Source organism: Hyperolius riggenbachi, chromosome 5 (assembly GCF_040937935.1).
Source record: "Hyperolius riggenbachi isolate aHypRig1 chromosome 5, aHypRig1.pri, whole genome shotgun sequence".
Classification (NCBI taxonomy): Eukaryota; Metazoa; Chordata; class Amphibia; order Anura; family Hyperoliidae; genus Hyperolius; species Hyperolius riggenbachi.
This window is the reverse complement of record NC_090650.1, coordinates 216828171-216852746: the sequence shown is the minus strand read 5'-3', so window position 1 is coordinate 216852746 and position 24576 is coordinate 216828171. Positions and strand designations below refer to the sequence as shown.

General features: G+C 41.8%; 1 protein-coding gene and 1 non-coding gene across 3 annotated transcripts in view; both read left to right on the top strand.

Annotated features, from left to right (window-relative positions):
* Nucleotides 1–24576, top strand: part of GALNT1 (polypeptide N-acetylgalactosaminyltransferase 1) — a 236347-nt gene that overhangs the window by 159601 nt on the left and 52170 nt on the right. For both annotated transcript variants that reach the window (XM_068236664.1, XM_068236665.1), the window contains one exon: nt 470–636. In XM_068236664.1, coding sequence (XP_068092765.1) covers nt 470–636 — 167 coding nt within the window. The remainder of the gene's footprint in view (nt 1–469; nt 637–24576) is intronic.
* LOC137520073 (small nucleolar RNA U6-53/MBII-28) lies at nt 13429–13519 on the top strand. The gene has a single exon (XR_011021418.1). It is a non-coding gene; the product is annotated as a small nucleolar RNA U6-53/MBII-28 (small nucleolar RNA).

Sequence of the window (24576 nt, the reverse complement as noted above, 5' to 3'; positions counted from 1 at the left end):
GTTCACTTTGTGTGTGTTGTTTGATCGTTTTCCAGATTTCCGTACCCTTGACAAAGCGAATAAGCATACAATATTGCAATCTGTTACTGGATCTTTATTTTTGGCACTGCACATTTCCAGGACCATGGTCCATGCCAGCACTGTAATTTTCATATTTTATGTAAATTATAAGTTTTTAAAGTAAATGTCCTCTGGCACTGCACCATAGACTGACAAAACAAGGTTTGTTAAAATCTTTCTAGTTGCAGGCCAGTAGAGGAAAAGAAAACGCAGGGGAATATGAAGCCAATTTGGCCTATACTATCCCACATTAGCCTCCTGCACTAATGGAGAGAAAGTTACAAACTAGAGCTCACCTAGGTAGCTGTAGCCCAGCAAAACTAAAACTAGGGCTCTTCTTTATTCAGCAATATAACTTCTTGCAATATATTCTTGATTGATTTTTTTATTTTTTTTGTGTGTTTTTTAGGTGTAAAACAAAAGTATATCCTGATAATCTGCCTTCAACAAGTGTGGTAATAGTCTTTCACAATGAAGCTTGGACAACGCTATTGAGGACAGTACACAGTGTAATAAACAGATCGCCGCGACAACTTCTTGAAGAAATTATTCTTGTGGATGATGCTAGTGAACGAGGTATGTACCACCATATCTCTGGTTTGACGGTCTTCATGTACCATGTCTTGAAGACCATCAAGCCAGGGACATGGTACAAGAATAATGTCAAACCATGTATCTTGTCCCTTTTTTGATGGTTTGCATATATCATGTGCCTTGTTTGATGGTCATATACAACGGACAGCCGCCAGAGCACTGACCGGCACACTTGTAGAAATTTCAAAGATTACCAGCACTTCAAATCACATATGCCTGAAATGTATGCATCTTTATTCAGGAATGTAGGATCATTTGGTAGTACCAACACAGCAAAAAGTCCCATGTGAATCAGTCACCATATGAGGTTAAAGACGTTTTCCAAGGTCAGGAACATCCAAGTAAATATTCAGAGATGCAGCATGGATGCTAACTTGTCGGCATAGATCAGTCCATCTTCATATGGTAGGCAACAGACCTAGGCCTTACGCTGTTTCAGGCGGCACCCATCTCGTTCTCTAGCCAAGAAAAAAAGTTTACTGTTAAAAGAACCTGAGGTGAAAGGGATATCGATGGCTGTCATATTTATTTCCTTTTAAGCAATACTGGTTGCCTGGCATATGTCTCTCTCTCCTCAGGTTCTCTTTCATTTTAGCTGAGTTTTGTTGAGTTTCAGCAGTTAGTGAAAAGGAAATAGAAATAGAGACACTGGAATTCTGTCTGCACTTTGACCAATAATTATATATTAGGCAGTGGAAACCTGAATAAACCCTTTTTTCACATCTTTTACTTAATTTATCTAAGATGCCAAGTTATTCGACACTCCTCTTTAAATTGTCACCTTCCATCACAAAAAGTACACTCAAATGTTATCAGTAATTGGATATTGGAGATTTTTCAGTAGTGTTTCCAGGACTTTGTATATTCAGATTGAATAAATAATTTTTTTGTACATTAATTTTATCATTAAGGCTGGTTTCACAGTGGGACGTTAAAGTCCCACGTTACAGCAGCCAGTAACGCAGCCTAACTCACAGCACTGTAAAATAAATGTGCTGTTCACAGTGCACACGTTGCGTTACATAGTAACGCAGCACGTTTAAACAAAGTGCTGCATGCTGTACGTTATACTGGGCTAAGCCACGTTAGACTGTTTGCACATGCTCAGTAATGTTGGAGGAGGAGGTCTCCCCTCCTCCTCCATGGCCAGCCACATGGCTAATTAATATTCACTGCACTGTGGTGACTCGTGGTGGGACTGTAGTGTTGTCCGGATCATGAACGAATTGTTCATTTGATCCGGATTTTTTTTGTGAGTCGAATCATCCGGATCATCACAATGAAAGATTTGGTTCACAGTGGATGTCTGTATGGAAGAAACAGGAACATACAGAATGTACAGTGCAGGGAAAGTCCTGTCCTGCTAATCATTTCACCCAGTCTGCTTCCCTAGTAAAACGATTTGGTTCAAAGATCCGGAACTTTTCAATGATCCGACTCAAATGATCTGAATCCTTAAAAAGATCCGGACTTCCTATCACTAACCTGGAGGGGCTGCTTTGAGAGCTGCATGACGCAGCTCAGTCTGGTGTCCAACTTCAACACCACCATGCGTTGGGTTAGGGGCACGTTATGCGACCATAACGTCCCCTAAAATGCAACGTCTTGGTGGGAAAGTAGCCTTCAAGTATTAACCTCCCTGGCGGTAACCCCACAGGAGGTTTTCTCAGGCCCTGCTGGGCCGACTTGCTTAATTTTTTTTTTTTGCTGCACGCAGCTAGCACTTTGCTAGTTGCGTCAGCACACCGATCGCCGCCGCCCCGCGCTCGATCGCCGCTATCCGTCGCGCTGCCCCCCCCCCCCAGACTCCGTGCGCTGCCTTGCCAATCAGTGCCAGGCAGCGCTGAGGGGTGGATCGGGACTCCCAATGACGTCACGACGTCGGTGACGTCATCCCGCCCCGTCGCCATGGCGACGGGGGAAGCCCTCCAGGAAATCCCGTTCTTTGAAAGGGATTTCCTGATCGGAGATCGCCGAAGGCGATCGAAGCGGGCGGGGGGATGCGGCTATCATGTAGCGAGCCCTGGGCTCGCTACATGATTTAAAAAAAAAACTGCTGCGCTCCCTCCTGGCGAAATTAATTAGACCGCCAGGAGGGTTAAACAGCATACATATGGTTTATAAAGCGGCTATGATGAGCCAATCCAAAATGTAATGTTATGCCTTTTTCAGATGTAGGCTTAATTTGGTACTTTGGAACACTGGATAATCAGATTACAGTTTAGAATAGTAGTATTATTTACAGTATAATGTTGGCATTTTCTACAATATATTAAAGAGTACATTTTAACAATTTGTGTCACTAACAATCCTTCACAGGAGCTCACAATCGAATGGCCCTACCCTAGGGTTAATTCAGAAGGGAAGTTTATTAACTTGCTAGTAGTCTTTTGGGATGTATGAGGAAAGGTGGAAACTGAAGTGCCGGAGAAAACGCATGCAGGCCCAAGGGGAACATGCAACTCCATATACAGTCATGGCTGAAATTGCTGGCACTCCAGAAATGTTTCATCAAGTATTTCTCACAGAAAAATATTGCAGTAACATGCTGTACACGTTTATTCCCTTGGTGTATATTGGAACAAAGCAAAAAAAGATGAAAAAAGCAAATTGGACCTAATGTCACACAAAACTTCAAAAATTGGCTGGACAAAATTATTAACCCCCTAACTCAGTATTTGGTTGCACATACTATAAATCAGTCGCTTCCTATAACCATCAATAAGCTTCTTATACCTCTCACCTGGACTTTTGTACCACTCTTACTTTTCAAACTTCTACAGGTCTCTCTTATTGGAAAGGTGCCTTTTCCCAACAGCAATTTTAAGATCTCTCCATAGGTGTTCAATGAGATTTAGATCTAGACTCGTTGCTGGCCGCTTCAGAAGTCTCCAGCGCTTTGTTGCCATCTATTTGTGGGTGCTTTTTGATGTATGTTTGGGGTCCTTGTCCTGCTGAAAGAGCCAAGATCTCGGACGCAAACTCAGCTTTCTGACACTGGGTTCTAGAGTGTGAGCCATAATCCTTTGATAATCCTCAGATCTCATGATGCCTTGCACACATTCAAGGCACCCAGTGCCAGAGGAAGCAAATCAACCCCAAAACATCATTGAACCCCCACCATATTTTACTGTAGGTACTGTGTTCTTTTCTTTGTAGGCCTCATTCCGTTTTTGGTTAACAGTAGAATGATGTGCTTCACCAAAAAGCTCAAACTTGGTCTCAGGCTGTTTTCCCAGAAGGTTTTTCGCTTACTCAAGTACATTTTGGCAAACTAGTCTTTTTTATGTCTGTGTCAGCAGTGGAGTCCTCCTGGGTCTCCTGCCATAGCGTTTCATTTCATTGAAATGTCGACAGATAGTTTGTGCTGACACTGATACTCCATGAGCCTGCAGGACAGCTTGAATTTCTTTGAAACTTGTTTGGGGCTGTTTATCCACCATCCGGACTATCCTGCACTGCAACCTTTCATCAATTTTTCACTTCCGCTTATGCCCAGGGAGATTGGCTACAGTACCATGGGTTGCAAACGTCTTGATAATGTGGCACACTGTGGACAAAGGCAAATCTACAGTAGATATCTGGAGATGAATTTGTAACCTTGGGATTGTTGATATTTTTCCACAATTTTGGTTCTCAAGTCCTCAGACCGTTCTCTTCTCCCCTTTCTGTTGTCCATGCTTAGTGTGGCACAAACAGACACAGTGCAAAGACTGAGTGAACTCTTCTCCTTTTTATCTGCTTTCAGGTGTGATTTTTAAATTGCCCGCACCTGTTATTTGCCCCAGGTGAGTTTAAAGGAGCATCACATGCTTGAAACAATCTTATTTGTCCACAATTTTGAACGGGTGCCAATAATTTTGTCCAGCCCATTTTTAGAGTTTTGTGTGACATGATGTCCAATTTGCCTTTTTTCCTCCCTTCTTTTGTTTTGTTCCAATACACACAAAGGGAATAAACGTGTATTGCAAAACATGTGGTACTACAATACCTTTCTGTGAGAAATACATGGTTTTCTGGAAAAAGTTCTGGTTGCCAACAATTTTGGCCATGACTGTACATAGTGTTCTGTTTGAGGTTCACACCTGGAGTCTCGTGCACTAACAGGCAAAGGTGCAAGCCAGTTGGGGCCCTTTCACACTATATAAGGTTCTATCCCTTTTTGTTTTTCATTTTTTTTTTTTGAAAACGTGCATTTTCCTTTTGCAAGCACTTGTGATTTTTTTTCTTAGCTTTCTTAGAAATTATTTAGAAATTTTTTTTTTCTTAGAAATCTTCTTAGCTTTCACACAATATACAGTACTGTGCAGTTTGTTTACAACCCTACCTCTGCATGCATTTTTGTAGCGTTCCCACTAATGTGGTGCATGTGTGCACTAAATGTATTAAATAAATGCTGTATAAGTAGCACACACACGTGGACTAAACATCGTACTGACGTACAGAAAAAGAATTGACGCAAATGTGCCATGTTTATACTTGTAAGTGCATATTCTAATGGAAATAGCCCTTAAAGCGGAATATAACCCTGCATTTCAACTTTGCTCTAAAACATTATTTACAGTATATTATATGCAACCAGCATTTTTTTCTTTACTAGACCAGCATTGGAAGGGTTACACAGGGCTTTAAAGTTCCTGGAGATTTTTGCAGATGCATCCGAAGCTCAGATAGTTACATTTTGTTTACATAAATGTATCTAAGTGTTGAATGTGACTCACTCTCTCTGACTGAGCTGGAGGACAGCCAAAGTGTGTAACATTTAACACTTAGATACATTTATGTAAACAAAATAACTATCTGAGCTTCGGATGCGTCTGCAGAAATCGCCAGGAACTTTAAGGGCCCTTTTCCACTAGCAGTCGCTAGCGTTCACGCTGAACGCTAGCGATTGCTGAATCGCAATTACCGGCTATTCCCCGACGTTTGCGGCCGCGATTTTGCTATGCTATGCATAGCAAAATCGCGGCAAATATCGATCCACCGTGCATTCGCGTTCCCATAAAAAACGAAGCGCGGTAGTGGAAAGGACCTACCGCGATTCCTATGTTAAAAAGCAAACCGTAGCGATTGTAAAATCGCTAGCGGTTTGCGGCTTTGCGCTGGTGTAAAAGGGCCCTAAAGCCCTGTGTAACCCTTCCAATGCTGGTCTATTAAAAAAAAAAATGCTGGTTGCATATAATATACTGTAAATAATGTTTTAGAGCAAAGTTGAAATGCAGGGTTATATTCCGCTTTAATCTTACGAGTAAGTAAGGTAGATTAGTGCTTTTCACCCCTGAACCCAGCACACTTACACCAAGGGGTGCACATACCAGATGTTGGAAACTTAGGAGCTACAGCACACATACACCTGCACTCTGATCCAAGATGCTGCATACAGAAACATAAATGCAAATATTCTAAAAGTGCAGACATGTTACTAGCAGCTGCACTGGCTTCTATTTAGCTTTGAGGTGTGAGAATTCATTGATTCAAAGCCAGTTGCCAAACTGAAGCAATTACAACTGCTGACAAAATGTAACAGGTTAATGACAAATGTCCTGGTTACGTTGTTAGTAGTAGTATGGTGAATTCAAGCTACCTTAGGTGTCATAAAGCCAGTTCTACATGTTAGGTTCACTGTCGGTGTGGAAAGACTTTTTTTTTTCCATGAACTTATTTTTAGAGACTTTTCTCAACTTTTTGATTTAAAATTGCCTTTAAAGCTCTGCTGCAGTTAACATTTCCAATCTACTTGCAATGAATAGTCACACTATAGTTTCTAAGCACAATGTTTTTTTGTGTATGTTACGTGCTTGATAAGAGTAATAAGTTTAGAATTGTTTTGTCATGGGAAACTTGAGACTCTTAAGGTGGCCACACACCATACAATTTTTTAAATATCTGTTCATTTCAAGAATTGCAATACATTTTATCTGACTGATTGTAACCTTTAAAAAATCTGACCAATATACCACACACATATGTTAAATTTTTCCCCAATTATGATAAAAATAATTGGAAACTCCAAGAAAATTGCTAGGGTGTGTATATTGACAATCTTAACACACACCATACAATCTTTAGAAAATTGAAGAAAAATTTCCAGCATTCCGGTTTGATAAAAATAATTTTAAAAAAACGGGAAATCCGATCGGATTTTTCAGTCGAATGGAAAAAAAAGCTTTTGATTTTTTGGGGGAGTAATCCGATCGTTTTTATTGAATTGCCGCAAAATCGGATCATTTTATTGTATAGTGTGTGGCCACCTTTACACATGTCCAACTTAAAGCACAACTAACCACTCAACATGACCAACCACACAACAAGTTGTTTACCTGACAAGTACATACACACACGCCAACCAACTAAACAACCAACTCACTTAAATACTATGCGTGCCAGCTAAATGACAAACTGCACATCCTGTCTACATTTAAAAACAACAAAGTTGTTCAAAAGACTTGTACACACAATTCAACCTGCATGATAGTTAGTCAGATTGATCCACCTGTTGGATCTGGCAAACAACCTGTTATCAGTTGGTCATCTGGTTGTTTGTTTGTTTGCCAACCGTAGACACGCCCAACAAACAAGTTTGGAAGTTAGTTGGACAGATTGTTGGTACGTGTGTATGAGCCTTTAAAGTGTACCGGAGATGCTCACAAAAAGATATATATTTACGGTACATACCTGGGCCTTCCTCCAGCCCCCTTCAGGCTAATCTGTCCCTCACCATCCTCCTCCGCCTCCTGGATCTCCCGCTAGTTGGCCCAGTAAGTCCACCGGTCTGCGCAGGCGCAGTCAGGCCTGTAACTGCGTAGCATATGATGGAGTGGTTTCCGGTGGGACCTGAAACTGGTTGCCCATGGAGCATACCCGAAGTGGCTGCAGAAGAATTAAATGAAGGCTGCCATATTTTTCTTTTAAAGGGAACCAGAGATGAAATAAAAGGTTTTCTACCTGGGGCTTTCTCCAGCCCCATACGCATGGATGGCTCCCACGCCGCCGTCCTCCGCTGCCTGCAACTACGAGAACCTGCTCCCGTCACTGACGTCATCGGAGCCAGCTATGCAGGAGAAGTGCGCCCTCTACGTATCTCTCCAGCAGCTGCTGGAGAGATGCCCAAAGATCGCATTCTCCTACGCTAGACTGGCTCCGACTGACGGAAGAGCGGGGATCCGGTTCTCGTAGCTGCGGGCAGCGGTGGATGGCGGCGTGGGAGCGATCTGTGTGTATGGGGCTGGAGGAAACCCCACGTATGTATAAAATCTTTTCTTTATTTCGTCTCTGGTTCTCTTTAAACAATACCAGTTACTTGGCAGCCCTGCTGATCTATTTGGCTGCAGTAGTGTCTGAATCACACCATAAACATGCGGCTAATCTTGTCAGATATGACAAAAATGTCAGAAACATCTTCTGCATGCTTGTTCAGGGCCTATGGCTACAACTATTAGAGGCAGAGGATAAACAGGACAGCCAGGCAACTGGTATTGCTTAAAAGGAAATAAATATGGCAGCCTCCATATCCTTCCCACTTCAGGTGTCCTTTAAGCACTTGCATTTTATGCAAAGTATTGTGCATGTAATACTAAATAATGCACAAGAAAATTGATCTGGTGTATGATCGATCGTATTGCTGTGAGTTTAGTATTTGCATTTGGCTCATCATGCACAGAATGTGTGGGCAGAACTCGCACCTTCTGTTATTACAGGAAAATGTGTTTGTAATTAACAGGTATCATTTTCACAGTATCTTGCTCTTCCTACCTAAAATAGGTCTCTTGGCTAACATGGTAGAGAAGCCTTATCTTTTGCTATTTTATTGTTAGACATAATGGGACCTCTCTATACACACCATACAAGTTTCTGTTAGATTCTTCTGTTAGTTTTTTTCCATGTTGTAGGTAAATCTATCTGGCAGGTAAATCTAAGAGAAAATCTAACAGAAAATTGTATAGTGTGTACCTAGCATAAGGACCTTCACTTCTGACATGCCTGTCTATAGAACAGTATCTAGCAAAGCCTGTACATTATAAGATGAATGTATTGTTGCACCTCTTGCTGCTTTTTCATGAATCCTATTTTTTGTCCTTTTGTCTTTCTTATTGAAGAGTGCTGGACACTAACTTAGCCATATTATACCTATACAGATCTTAGATTGGGAGGTTTTCTGGGATGTTTTAGGCCACTTTTCGGCTGAAATCGGCCATTGGCTTCTCGGATAGAATGTGATTACACTTTTTACTCTGCGTGTTTCAACACAACTATCCTGGGTTTTCAAAGTTAACCTCCCTGGCGGTACGCAGTTTCTGAGGCTGCGTCCACGGGAGGGGTTTTTCTTAATAAAATTTGCTTTAGCCTTTTGTAGCTAGCACTAGACTAGCTACCATTGTCCCCCAAGTCCCCCGGAGCCTTCTGATTCCCCCCCTACCCCCCCCCCCCCCCCGGATCGCCGCTGCTATACGTTGCCTAGCCGCGATCCCGCGAGAGCCGCAGCCTCCCCAATGAGCTTCAGTCGTTGCTATGGCAACGATCGGACATGACGTCTGACGTCATCGACGCTGTGACTTCATGCGCAATCCCGATCCTCCCCATCGCGAAGCCTGGAGCTGATTGGAGAGGCTGTGCCATCGCGGTATCCGGGTGGGGGGGGGGGGGGTACGTAAATTGGCGATCGGGGCAATCAAAAAAGAGCAGAGGGACTTGGGGGACAATGGTAGCTAGCGAAGTGCTAGCTACAAAGGCTAAAGCAAATTTAATTCAAAAAATCCCTCCCGGGGCAGAGAAATCCTCTGTGGCGGCTACCCCGAGTGTAGGTCAGGGTTACCGCCAGGAGGGTTAATACTGAGAAATTGTGTCCATAATTTCTGATATCTGAGAGATAATGGCTCACTAAAGAGATTTAAAAATGTTTTCTCACCATTTTCAGGCTAATATAGTTAAACTGCTTTTTCTTCTTCGTCTTGGGAAGGTTCAGTATCTGATCAGGATCAATCCAACTATTGGTTTACTCAGTCAGCTGCCTTTAATTGCTAATTGCTTTTAACTAGTTGGTTGTGGATTGCTTTTCATATGTAATATGGGTTTTGATAACTTTATTTCTTTAATAAATGAAGAACAAAAATTGAGACGTTAACTTCAAACAATGCTAAGTTCAGTAAGCCTATTGTCTGGTGGTGTTCATCATAAAAAGTGAATGGAGTTGGCAATCAATACCTTCAGCCAATACAAACACGGATCCACTGCCTAACTCTTCCTGTGCAGCATCTACAGCAGTGATAAGTCTCCATCTTTTCTCTGTAGTATGTGTAGTCTGCTATGCATGGAACTAATTAACCCTGGGTGGGAGTAAATTAAGCCATTCTCTAAAAGCGGTTATATTCTTTTCAGGTTCCTTTTGTTTAACCACCCTGGCGTTTAATTGTTTTGCGGTGCTCGGCCGCGGGTGTTTTTTTTTCTCACTTTTTTTTTTTATAATGTAGCTAGCCTAGCGCTAGCTACATGATTCTCCCCTTCCTGCGCTATCCCTCCCACCCCTCCGATCGCCGCCGGCGATCATACCCAACAGGAAATCCTGCTCTGAACGGGATTTCCTGTTAGGGCTTCCCTCGTGCATCTTTAATTAACAAGGCGCAAATATAAAAAAAATGTTTATAAGATGAAAACCTCTCAACAGGAAAGGAAGAGACATACCCACAATCACTACTGAATGAGAAGAGGGGTGGGCAGTAAAAAGTGTGTGTACTCACAAGAACAATCTAGCGTTGTGTATGAAGCATTACTTTATACTATACACAGTGCTTTGAGGCATGCAGCCACTGGTATCCTGTTTTATAATGGCAGCATGCAAACTGACTTCTTTATTTTATTGTTATTTGAGCTTGAACATTTCACAAAATAAATGGAATAAAAACTGGTAATGTTTTCATTCAACACTGAACCATTTTGATGATGGCTTATTAAATACACAGTGACTTGGTGACCTTGATTTGACAGTTTGTGTTACAAATGATTTGGTGTTTCAGAAAACACGAGCATTATGTTTCTGCTTTTTATGTTGATCCAATCAAAATTATTACAGGAATTCACATATACAAAGATCAATATATCTTCTACAATATAGCTTCTACAATTCCTTTGTCAAACACATTTACATGGTGTCAGATTTTGCCCTGGGGAGGTATAATCTTATTTTTTAAGAATGCATGATTTTCAAAACCTCACCTAATAATAGAATTATGTTAATTTATCAGCTTTTTCTAGGCCTCACATACACTCTTGCAACATTACTGCCTAACTGCCTAGCATTGGGCAGCTAAACAATTGTTCTGTATCTTGGTTGTCTTTGCAGAGTGTTTTACAGGTGTCACCAGACTGGTAGTTAGTGATTGCAAAAGCTAGAAAACGATACCCAATCTCTGCAATTCTCTTCTTCTCCTTTCTCAATCGGGCATAACACATTGCTCAGCAGATAGCAGAATAGTGTGTTTGTACAGACAAATGCCACACAAAATGATCAAGAATGGTTCTTTCGAGCGACCAGTTCTGTAACCATAACCGGTGCAAAACTGTCTGGAGCAAAAGTGTATTGGGTGCCCAGTAATTCCCACTGCAATGCAAATTGAACACTTTTTGCCCCATTTACCAAATCGTAGCGGAATGTAAGAACGGCAGTAAATAGATCTTATTATTATTAATGACATCCACTCACAATGTCAATAGAAATGCAATCAGACGGTAAAACAAACGCAAAGTTTCAATTTGCATCATTTTTCTGCATAGTGGATGCATTTCCTATAGAAACTCATGTTGGAAACACATCTGCTACGGACATGAACCAGACGCAAACCTTAATTAGAGGGTACGCTCCGTTCCAGGCCGTTTTGACTTTGGCACGAGCCTTAGTTGTATTCAGCTACTGAATTAGTGAATATGATTCCTTGCTTTTGGCAATTAATAGGGCCTTCCTAAAGAACAGGGATATATTAACCCCCTTGGCGTTCTGATTCTTTCCGGATTTTAGGGTCTAAAAGCGGTGCAATTTTTTTTGCACCTTTTCAGACCCTAAAACCTGGAAAAAATCATGCTGCCAGGGAGATCTGCAGGTGCCCAGCAATCACTCACCTCTCTGGCTCCAGTGCTGCAGTTAAGCCTCCATCCTCCGGGTGGCGCTGCAACTCTAAAGTGAAATTGCGAAAAGCGATCTCACCAGCAGGAAGCAGAGCCCCGGAGGAGAGGAAGAAGAATGCCACCCGACGTCGGGATTCCCGGGAGGAATGTAGAAACGCTCCTGCTGCGCTCATTGCTCTGCATTCAGCCTCCGGCAGCTACCCCGAACAGAGGTCGGGATCACCGCTCTTAGCTGCGGTTTTCCACCCCGACCCTAGCTCAGGATAACCGCCAAGGAGGTTAAAGGACAAATTCAACGAGAGGAATATGGAGGCTGCCGTATTTTAAACCATACTAGTTGCCTGGCTATCTTGCTGATTGTTTGCCTCTAATACTTTTAGCTATAGACCCTGGACAAGCATGCAGCAAATCGGGTGTTTCTGACATTGGCTTCAATTCATCAAGCATTACCGCATTCGGTAATGCTGAAAACAGCTGAGTTAACGGAGCACTTAAGAAAATGTTAATTCATCAAAGCTGTTACCGAATGAGAAGCTGAAATCACAGAGCAATGAGATAAATTACCGACTTGTGCTCAACACATGTCAGCAAATGTCAGTAAATGTTAATTCATCAAGGTTACCACATTCGCTAGCACATTCGGTGTTTATCTCCAGCTCTCCCCTGTCGTTACAGGCTTCGAAAGCCTTCTGTGTGAATGTTTTCATGATTAACAGGAGCAGGCAGCCAATAGAAACAGCCCCTGTTCTCCTGCAAGTGCTGCTGATAGGTCACACAGGCTTCTCCACACAAGCTTCCAGACCTCCCAGGCAGTGAGCAGAGATAACGGGACAAAAGATATCCCCAGATGTCCTTCGGTGGTTTAACCCTTTGAGTCCCTGTTTGAATATACAAAGATGCATGTGGTGAAATCACCAAGCATGGCATTTGTAAAGTCTCCAGGAAGTTTATCTACGTTGTGGCAAATAAGTAAAATGTTAAGAAACACTGATGGACAGATTCAGAGCAGCAGAGGCAGTATAAGTAACAGTAACTATAACACGTTTACATGTAAAGGGATGTCTGGATGCCTTCTATTGTTATCAGCTTGTAACAACACAGAGACATTCCAAGCTGCTCTGCACCACTCTGCTGTTATCTAACAGCCTTTGATGAACTGAAGCTGTAGTACTTCGGTAACTTAACGAACCTCTACCACACATGGGAAAATATTGATGAATTAGCACAGTGAAGTGTAAAATACCGAATGCGGTATTTTAAGGACTGGGATTTTGTTATCAAACACCCTTTGATGAATTGAAGCCAATGTCAGGTCTGACAAGATTTGCTGCATGCTTGTTTCTGGTGTTATTCAAACATTACTGCAGCAAAATAGATCACCAGGGTTGCCAGTCATTTTATTTTTTATAAGGCAATAAATATGGCAGCCTTCACATCCTTCTCATTGCAGTTGTCCTTTAACTGTCAGATCTGAAGGATCTCCATGTGCACAAACTTTGCTCTGGTTTGTCTGCCTGCATGATGGGAGATTGGAGGAATCTGAGGTCTGTAAAGTCTAGTGGAAATAAACACAATCACAGCACAATAGAGGTGTTTTGTGAAAGGAGGTGGCAGCGTGTTATTGTGGCACATAGCGATGGTGCTGGAAGTGCTGGGCATTGCCTGTGATGATTTGCCATGCTAATACTGAAGGAGCAGTCAGAGTCCTCTGTACTGGCTTCTACTGAGTGTAAATGACTATCTGAGGCTGCCTGCATGACTCCAGCTCCCCAGCATTGCTATTTGTCTTCTTATTACATGTTTCTATAGTTACATACTATTCATCTGTGCTTTAGGATGTACCCCAGGGGTAGGGAACCTATGGCTTGGGAGCCAGGTGTGGCTCTTTTGATGGCTGCATCTGGCTCGCAGACAAATCAGTAGAGGTTGATTCACTTAGCTTCTTCGCTCAAGAAGCACAGCTTAGTGTTGCAGCGCAACTAGGCACACTACTGCTGTAGCGTGCACTACTAGCTTACTCGTGCTCCCTCCAAAACTAGCGGCCACTCTAATTGTACTTGTATTTAGTTTGAAACCTATTGTATGGCTCTCACGGAATTACATTTTAAAATATGTGGCGTTCATGGCTCGCTCATTAAAAAAGGTTCCTGACCCCTGATGTACACTAAACAAGTTCCTATCACTAGTGTGCTTTGGGGCTCTGGGAAGAAATGGAGAACCTGAAAAAAAGCACAAAATAATGGGGAAAACACATAAATGGCAGCTTGGCTAATATTGGATACTGAGACTCTTTGAGATAAAAGGGAAAAGCGTAAAGGGGTTTTAAAAGACTCCTAGGAACCTCTAACCCTCTAAGTGTGTTTTATATTCCGGAGGGTCTTATAAGCCGAAATATACGGTACTTAGTACAGCGCTACAGAAGATGTCGGCTCTATATAAATAATATAAGAGTCAGGCATAATAAAGCAGCATCGTGCCATGGCTGCATTTGATTGATCTGTTGGGTTGGAAGATGTTGAGGAATTATTTTGCCTGCATTGTGGAAGTAATGAGATGTTTCTTAGTAGGAATAATCAATATGATGCAGATAATCTCGAGTTGATGCAATTTTAATGGAAATGTATGCAGCTTGTAAATGTGCCAGTTGAATGCAATTTGAGTGCATTTTTAAGCTGCATACATTTCCATAAAACTGACATAAAAATTGCATTTCATACCTATTTCTCACACCAGAGATTAATGTACCTAAAAGCAATAATGAGAACATGAATTAGAGATTCTGGTAGAGAGAATATCCCCAACACGTCTGTACAGTCTTTGGCCCGAGCTGTCATCCAAGGGATAGAGTCCCGATCCCTGCCTGGCAACAGTCCTCGTACATGTGTTCAAAACATAAGTCCTCCAACCATTGCAGAATATATGCTCAGGACCCAGACAAGAGCTTGATGCCTAAGCCATGTGTAGAACTACCAACTGGGAAAAGTGCAGAGATGGTCATAAACTTATGATTAAAACGTTATGCATGCAATCATTGTAAGCCAATGCAATGAATGCCTTGCCTGATGCAAACCAGGAGTGTAAGCTCATGCCCCAGAGTCTCTGACCCCAGCAGATTTCCAACACTGGTGACTGATTGAGCAGACGTAGAGTACCACTTCAGCAAAAAAGTAAGCAGTTAAAATCTTTCAGAACTGGCAGGTTTTGGACTAGTCCATCTCCTCATCCCCCGTGAGGAGATGGGCTAGTCCAAAACCTGTCAGTTCTGTCTGATTTTAACTGCATACTTTTTTTGCTAGAGAGGTCCTTTAAGGGAAATGTATTTTTCATCTAGTGCTTGCAGAAACACCAATATTGACATGCAGATCTACCTGTTGGTCTTTCATAGCGGCCACATCAGATTTCTTTTCATTTTCTGATGGCCAGTATCTTTAATAAAGTAGGCACGTAGGAATTGACTTTTCCGGTCAAATTAATAGCTTTGATTGAACTTGCTGAAATCTTTTAGCCCCATCAAATTGGGAGGTCTTGTTTTTGTTTTTTTTGTTTTTTTAGATATAAACTGTATTACCGGTAATAAAGTAATCCTATACATTCATAGTCCTATACAATGCCATATATTATATCCTTATATAGCATTTTTAGTCTGTTGGATTCCTTTGGGTACTTCAGTTTTCTCCCACATTCCAAAAATATACAGACGAGTTAATTGGCTTCCCCCTAAAAAAAGTGACAAGACCATACACCATGCACACCGCTTTGGTAGATGTCGGCACTATATAGATACTAAATATTGATACTTTGTTTCTATTTTTATTTCATGTTTTTATTCTTTGGTTTGGTTTGAGTTTTTGAGCAGATCTTTCCAGGGGCTTTAAGTGCCAGAGTGCTCAAAAAATGGTGAGATCAGTGATCTTGTGTATTTGTACCATGGATCATTAAAGGGATACTGTAGGGGGGGGGGGGGTCGGGGGAAAATGAGTTGAACTTACCCGGGGCTTCTAATGGTCCCCCGCAGACATCCTGTGTTGGCGCAGCCACTCACCGATGCTCCGGCACCGCCTCCAGTTCACTTCTGGAATTTCTGACTTTAAAGTCAGAAAACCACTGCGCCTGCGTTGCCGTGTCCTCACTCCCGCTGATGTCACCAGGAGTGTACTGCGCAGACACAGACCATACTGGGCCTGCGCTGTGCGCTCTTGGTGACATCAGAGGGATCGAGGACACGGCAACGCAGGCGCAGTGGTTTTCAGACTTTAAAGTTAGAAATTCCAGAAGTGAACCGGAGGCGGGGCTGGAGCATCGGTGAGTGGCTGCACCAACACAGGATGTCTGCGGGGGACCGTTAGAAGCCCCGGGTAAGTTCAACTCATTTTCCCCTGACCCCCCTACAGTATCCCTTTAATAAACAGTACCTAAGTAGCAACAGCTGTGTGTGAAAATTGAACGTAGTAACCAGCATTGGAGATGTATTTTGAGGACCTATGTGCAGTGACATTATTTTGGCAGTGTGTGTTTGACTATGAGCTATATTTGTACAGCTGTTACTCTTAGCAAGTATGGTTGTCATTTTGTTGTACTTATTTGTAATATAAATGGTTGTGTTTGCAGTTTGTGCCCTCCTTGTGCAACATTCTGTGTAACAAATGAAGGCATCGCTCTCTGATACATTGCTGATGATGGATAAATCGCTGAAGTGGATGACTGGCAGTTTTGGATGATGCTGTAATATACAGGGAGTGCAGCATTATTAGGCAAGTGGTATTTTTGAGGAATAATTTTATTATTGAACAACCATGTTCTCAATGAACCCAAAAAACTCATTAATATCTAAGCTGAATATTTTTGAAAGTAGTTTTTAGTTTGTTTTTAATTTTAGCTATTTTAGGGGGATATCTGTGTGTGCAGGTGAATATTACTGTGCATAATTATTAGGCAACCTAACAAAAAAGTATATATATACTGACAGCACCAGCGATAAAACACAGAGGGAAAGAACTCCTAAAATACCGTTCACTGAAAGATGTCTCACCCCAGCACGTTCAGAATATCCTCAACTTCGACGCATTAACCAATCATTGCGCAGGCCCAGATTCCATGGTCCTGATGTACAACCATGCAGTGTCATCTGCCTATGACGCCCTCGCTCCAGTTCGCATCAAACGATCTACACCACTTCACCATGCACGGTGAATTGACAGCTCACTAAAGGACATAAAGAAAGAAGTGCGCAGACTAGAAAGGAAGTGCCGAAAATTTCAGAATTCAAAAGATAAACACACCCTTGTCTCTCACCTGGAAAGCTACCAAAATGCGATCACCAAGAAAAAATCCTCCTACCTATCACAGGAGATCGCAAAGGCCGCCAACAGACCAGCGCAGCTATTCCGCACAGTTGATAGACTATGTAATCCATCCCGTCTAAAACCCACTATAACTCCCTCAAAGGAGCTATGTGAGAAATTTGCTTGCTACTTTGCTGACAAAGTATCTTCTATTCGGTCTCTCATTCAGTCCACAGCACCTAAGACTCATGCAACTAATGGAAATAGCTGCAAAAACAACCTAACACCCTGAACTGACTTTAAAAGTATTAGTGAGGAAGAGATCTCAGACATCCTCTGTCGTCTCCGCCAGACAACCTGCGACCTGGACCCTGGACCAACTAAACATATGCTGAAATGCCCTGACCTGCTTGGTCCAGCATTTCACAAAATAGTAAATTGCTCTCTGCAAGCAGGGAGGTTTCCTACCTCTCTAAAAGAAGGAATCATCAAGCCCCTTCTTAAAAAACCTTCCATGGATCCAGATGCTATGAGCAGCTACAGACCTGTCTCCAACCTCCCCTTCTTAGGTAAAGTTATTGAAAAGGCTGTCTATCTGCAACTTGAAACCAGGCTGTCAGTAAACAACATCCTGGACCCTCTACAATCTGGCTTTAAGAAACACCACAGCTGTGAAACAGCCCTCATCCAAGTCTGCAACGATCTGCTCATGGCAAGGGACAGAGGGGAATGCTCCATCCTAATCCTGTTGGATCTCTCAGCGGCTTTTGATACAGTTCACCATGAAATCCTGCTTAACAGACTGCAGGAGTACTGTGGCATCAGTGGATCAGTCCTCCAGTGGTTCAGATCATTCCTGACTGACAGAACACAGAGAGTATCCCTAGGACCTATAATGTCCAAACTTGCACCTCTACAATTCGGAGTGCCACAAGGATCAATCCTATCCCCTCTGCTGTTTGCAATCTGCATGTTGCCACTCGGTACACTTATCCAACGACATGGCCTGACGTACCACTGCTACGCCGATGACACACAGCTATACCTGTCCTTCAAACCTGGTGGAACAGACCCTACCCCAAAAATAAACTCTTGCTTAGCTGAGCTTCAGGCATGGATGAATGATAACTGGTTGAAACTGAATGCTGACAAAACTGAGGTCCTGTTTGTCCAAAGCCAGTGCTCGCCATCAAAACAGCTCTATCCTAAAGCAACACCAATCAGGATTGGGAATTCAGACATAAACAGCTCCAACCTTGTGCGCAGCCTTGGCGTACTAATCGATGGGGAATTGAGTTTCCGAAACCAAATTTCATCTGTAGTTAAATCTTCCTTCTTTCATCTGAAGAACATTGCAAAGATTAAACATCTGATTCCCCCAGAGGATCTTCCAACCCTAGTCCACGCCTTCATCACATCACGGCTAGACTACTGCAATGCCCTTTATGCTGGCCTCCCCAAAAAGGACCTGCGTCGCCTGCAATTAGTGCAGAATGCTGCTGCCAGATTGCTAACAAACCAGCCTCGCCACTGTCACATTACACCGATCCTTCGCTCACTGCACTGGCTACCAGTAGAATGGAGAATACTCTTCAAGATTGGACTGCTGACATTCAAATCCCTGCACAATCTGGGCCCTGGATACATGAAGGACTTGCTGAAGCTGCACCACACCTCTCACAACCTCAGATCAGCAAGTTCTATAAACTTGGTCACTCCCAGAGTGCACCTCAAAAAATCTGGAGACAGAGCCTTCTGTCATGCTGCCCCTACTCTTTGGAACTCCCTACCACACCCAGTAAAGACAGCACCATCCCTGGAGCTTTTCAAATCCAGACTGAAAAGCCACCTGTTTAGCCTGGCATTTCCAGATTTATAAAACACTTCCTCTGTACCACGATGGTCGGAGCCATGCTTATGCGTTTGAGTCCCACGGGAGAAAAGCGCTTTACAAATGTTATTTGTTGTTGTTGTCATTTCAATTATTTATTTTTACCAGTGAAACCAATATAACATCTCAACATTCACAAATATACATTTCTGACATTCAAAAACAAAACAAAAACAAATCAGTGACCAATATAGCCACCTGTCTTTGCAAGGACACTCAAAAGCCTGCCATCCATGGATTCTGTCAGTGTTTTGATCTGTTCACCATAAACATTGCGTGCAGCAGCAACCACAGCCTCCCAGACACTGTTTAGAGAGGTGTACTGTTTTCCCTCCTTGTAAATCTCACATTTTATGATGGACCACAGGTTCTCAATGGGGTTCAGATCAGGTGAACAAGGAGGCCATGTCATTAGTTTTTCTTCTTTTATACCCTTTCTTGCCAGCCACGCTGTGGAGTACTTGGACGCGTGTGATGGAGCATTGTCCTGCATGAAAATCATGTTTTTCTTGAAGGATGCAGACTTCTTCCTGTACCACTGCTTGAAGAAGGTGTCTTCCAGAAACTGGCAATAGGACTGGGAGTTGAGCTTGACTCCATCCTCAACCCAAAAAGGCCCCACAAGCTCATCTTTGATGATACCAGCCCAAACCAGTACTCCGCCTCCACCTTTCTGGCATCTGAGTCGGACTGGAGCTCTCTGCCCTTTACCAATCCAGCCACCATTTACCAATACTTTACCATCCATCTGGCCCATCAAGACTCCCTCTCATTTCATCAGTTCATAAAACCTTAGAAAAATCAGTCTTGAGATATTTCTTGGCCCAGTCTTGACGTTTCAGCTTGTGTGTCTTGTTCAGTTGTGGTCGTCTTTCAGCCTTTTTTTTCCTTGGCCATGTCTCTGAGTATTGCACACCTTGTGCTTTTGGGCACTCCAGTGATGTTGCAGCTCTGAAATATGGCCAAACTGGTGGCAAGTGGCATCTTGGCAGCTGCACGCTTGACTTTTCTCAGTTCCTGAGCAGTTATTTTGCGCCTTGGTTTTTCCACACGCTTCTTGCGACCCTGTTGACTATTTTGAATGAAACGCTTAATTGTTCGATGATCACGCTTCAGAAGCTTTGCAATTTTAAGAGTGCTGCATCCCTTTGCAAGATATCTCACTATTTTTGACTTTTCTGAGCCTGTCAAGTCCTTCTTTTGACCCATTTTGCCAAAGGAAAGGAAGTTGCCTAATAATTATGCACACCTGATATAGGGTGTTGTCATTAGACCACACCCCTTCTCATTACAGAGATGCACATCACCTAATATGCTTAATTGGTAGTAGGCTTTCGAGCCTATACAGCTTGGAGTAAGACAACATGCATAAAGAGGATGATGTGGTCAAAATACTCATTTGCCTAATAATTCTGCACTCCCTGTATATTGTGCATAATATTAGATGACTGAGGTATGCATTATGAAAACAATAGAGGATACTATAGTAGAAATTCAATAGGCTCTTTACTTACTAATAGTGATTATAACAGTTGTCAGCCCTGTAAAATAATACTAGCTGCTTTGTAATGTGAGATGGGGGGTTACTTGCTGTATGGCACAAAGGTGGACACATTTTCAAGAGAGAAATAGTGGTATTGCCTATGTTCATAACTTGCCTTAGGCAGGGATCACACTTAGGGGAATCCCATGTGCTTTGCCGCAATGCGAAAAAGCAGGTACTAATTCCCTACAGATATTTGTGGTCAAGTGATGTTATGTGTGTTTTTCCACATGCAGGGTAAAAGAAATACTGGCTGTGTTGCTTATTGCGTGCACTGCTTGCAATTCCTATTGCCGACAGTCATCTGGCTATTGTCTGAAGTGTATGGAAAAACGTACAGAATTCTCCGCAGAAAGCCGTGGCCATTTTCCGCAGACTCAAGTGTGATACCTGCCTTAAAGTCAGCAACAAATTCCCACTGGTTGCTGCTGCAAAAGGAATCTTAAAGAGAAATTTTACTGAATGAAGCTTAGTGACACTGAAGCGAAAAAAAATTATGATATAAGGAATTGCCTGATAATTAAAGAGACACTGAAGCAGAAAAAAATATTATGATTTGTATGTGTAGTACAGCTAAGAAATAAAACATTAAGATCATATACATCAGTCTAATTGTTTCCAGTACAGGAAGAGTTAAGAAACTCCAGTTGTTATCTCTATGCAAAAAAGCCATTAAGCTCTACGACTTTCAAAGTCGTGGAGAGGGCTGTTTTCTAACTTTTATTATCTCAACTGTTCCTGAACGATTTACTTTTTCTCTGCCAGAGGAGAGGTCATTAGTTCATAGACTGCTCTGAAAGAATCATTTTGAATGCTGAGTGTTGTGTAATCTGCACATATTATAGACTGATGCAATGTTAGAAAAAACACTATACACCTGAAAATAAAAATATGAGAACATTTTCTTTGCTGCTAATCTTCTAGTAATTATTCATAGTACACAACCAATTCACTATATCATTTTTTTTTTCGCTTCAGTGTCTCTGTAATAGAACATTAGTAGCAAAGAAAATGGTCTCATATTTTTATTTACAGTTACAACTTTTTTTTATAACATTGCATCGTTCTCTAATATTTGCAATTTACACACTACACTCAGCATTCTGAATGATTTCACAGAGCAGGCTAATGACCTTTTGAGCTTTACTCTGCAGAAAAAAAAATACAGAGACAAACACTTGAAATAATAAGCTTCAGAAGACAGAGCTCTCTGCAGCTTTGAAAGTTGTGAAGCTCAAATAAGCACTTTTGCTCAGATAACAACTAGAGTTTCTTAACGCTTTCTGTACTGGAAACAATGTTAGACTCCTATATCTGATGCTAATATTTATTTCTTAGATTTTCTACACATACAAATCATATCATAAGTTTATTTTCACTGCAGATTCCCTTTAATGCACACCTGAACTGAAAGGAATATGGAGGCTGACCTATGTATTTCCTTTTAAAGAGACTCCGTAACAAAAATTGCATCCTGTTTTTTATCATCCTACAAGTTCCAAAAGCTATTCTAATCTGTTCTGGCTTACTGCAGCACGTTCTACTATCACCATCTCTGTAATAAATCAACTTATCTCTCTCTTGTCAGACTTGTCAGCCTGTGTCTGGAAGGCTGCCAAGTTCTTCAGTGTTGTGGTTCTGTGATGCATCTCCCCCCCCTCCAGGCCCCTCTCTGCACACTGCCTGTGTATTATTTAGATTAGGGCAGCTATTCTCTTCTCTCTTATCTCTTACAAGCTGGATAAATCCTCCTCTGAGCTGGCTGGGCTTTCACATACTGAGGAATTACATACAGGCAGAGCTGTCTGCACTCTGCAGGAAGAAACAGCCTGACACTTCAGTGGAAGATAGCTGCAGGGGGAAAGAAACACACAAATGATCTCTTGAGATTCAAAAGGAAGGGTGTACTGTATACAGTCTGCTTGTGTATGAATGTATTTTCTATGTGTGGACATACTGTACATCAACCTACTTCCTGTTTTGGTGGCCATTTTGTTTGTTTATAAACAAACTTTTTAAAACTGTTTTTAACCACTTTTAATGCGGCGAGGAGCGGCGAAATTGTGACAGAGGGTAATAGATGTCCCCTAACGCACTGGTATGTTTATTTTTGTGCGATTTTAACAATACAGATTCTCTTTAAAGGACAACTTCATTTTACGGGATATGGAGGCTGCCATATTTACTTCAAATGATACCAGTTGCCTGGCTGTCCTGCTGACCCTCTTCCCTCTAATACTTTTAGCCACAGCCCCTTAACAAGCATACAAATCAGATATGTCTGATAAAAATCCAACAAGATTCACAACATGCATGTTTCAGGTGTGTAATTCAGACACTCCTGCAGCCAAACTGATTAGCAGGTTGCCAGGCATCTGGAATTAAATGAAATGAATATGGCAGCCGCCACATGCTTCTCAGTTGTATTTGTCCTAAACAATGCAAATTGCCTGGCTGTTCTGCTGATTCTCTACCTCCAATACTTTTAGCCATATACTCTGAACAAGCATACAGATCAGGTACTTTGTCTGAAGTCTGACTGGATTAGCTGCATGCTTGTTTCTGGTGTTATTCAGAAACTACTGCAGCCAAAGAGATCAGCAGAACTGCCAGGCAACTGGTATTGTTTAAAAGAAAATAAATATGGCAGCCTCCATAGCCCTCTCTTCAATTATTAAAATTGCTTATATTTTATAATATTCATGTATACATTAATCAGTGTTTGCATTTGCCATACTCATGTTTTGGGCAAATCATGTGAAACCTATTGAATACGCCTTTGCCTTAAAACTAGTGTGACACTTCATTTGCAGGTTGTCTGCTCATATTGAGTTGCTTCATCAGGGTCCATTTTTAACAACCCAAAATAATGCTTATTATTAACACCACCATAGAGTCATATTTCACTGCCAGGCCCTTATCGGTAATTTGCATCCATGTACCGTATAGTTCAGGATGCTGTAGGTCCTGCAGGAGGAGGGATGTCCCTGTAACCAGGTGATTTACTCTCTGGAAACCTGGAAGGCCTCTTATGGTATAATTACACTTCCGTTAAATATACATGACATTGTTTTTGAGAAACCTCTTTTCTAGTATGATGTGTCATGCTATGAAATTCTGCACATGCTGAATTACACTTTCTTGCAACAATGACACAGTCCACAGTTTTGTGCAGGTAAGGGCCCTTTTCCACTACACAGCTGAATCGCAAATCACTAGTGATTTTTAAATCACTAGGGTTGTTACTTTATCATAGAAATCATGAGAAGTATTTTCCACTATAGTGATTCGATTTGGAAATCGCAATCGCTTTCTGGAGCGATTTTTAGAGTTATAATGCAATGCAAATGAAAAATCGCAGTCGTATAACAGAATTAATGAAAAATCGCAATCGCTGGCATTTGATTTGCGATTGCTAGTGGAAAAGGGCCCTAACTGCTTCCAATTTCTTCATACATTCCCACTGATCTCAGCAATAGGTGTGGACACATCTACAGGAAGTTCATAACGTGCTTTTGCCATTAGTCTCAGTTTCTTGTTGTCTGCTTCTAATGCTTCAATTCTATGATTTGTTTCTAAAACCCCTTAATTAAATGATGTAACTTTGGTGGTTGTATCTTCCTTTACTATTGATCATAAAGTAAAATTGCTGTAGAAATTCTTTGTTAATTCTATAAACCGTTTCCTCCTCTTCTTTTGAAGGGAGGAACTAGGCTCCAGTTCCTTTTTTTTTTTTATCTGATTTTTCAGTCTGTGGTTGATTTTTTTTTTTTTTTTTTTTTTTTTGTGCCCTATTCCCCCATTTCCTTTGCCAACCCCCCTTGTTTTCCCAGTAGCAAGGATGGGAACCCTAGAGATTGGCACAAGTCATTGATGCGTCTGCTGGTGTAGTTTTGTCTGGTGTTTTATGTAGTCATTTCTTTCAGTATGTCGTGAGCTGTCTCTTGAGTACAATGTGAAGCTGTGCCAAATGACTGCTCTCAGCCTACATGCACTCACAACCAGTAACCTCTCCTTGCATTACAGCTTCATGCCAAGGGAACTGCTCAAAGGCTGTTTTCTGTACTGTTTATGAAATATTTGCATTGCAT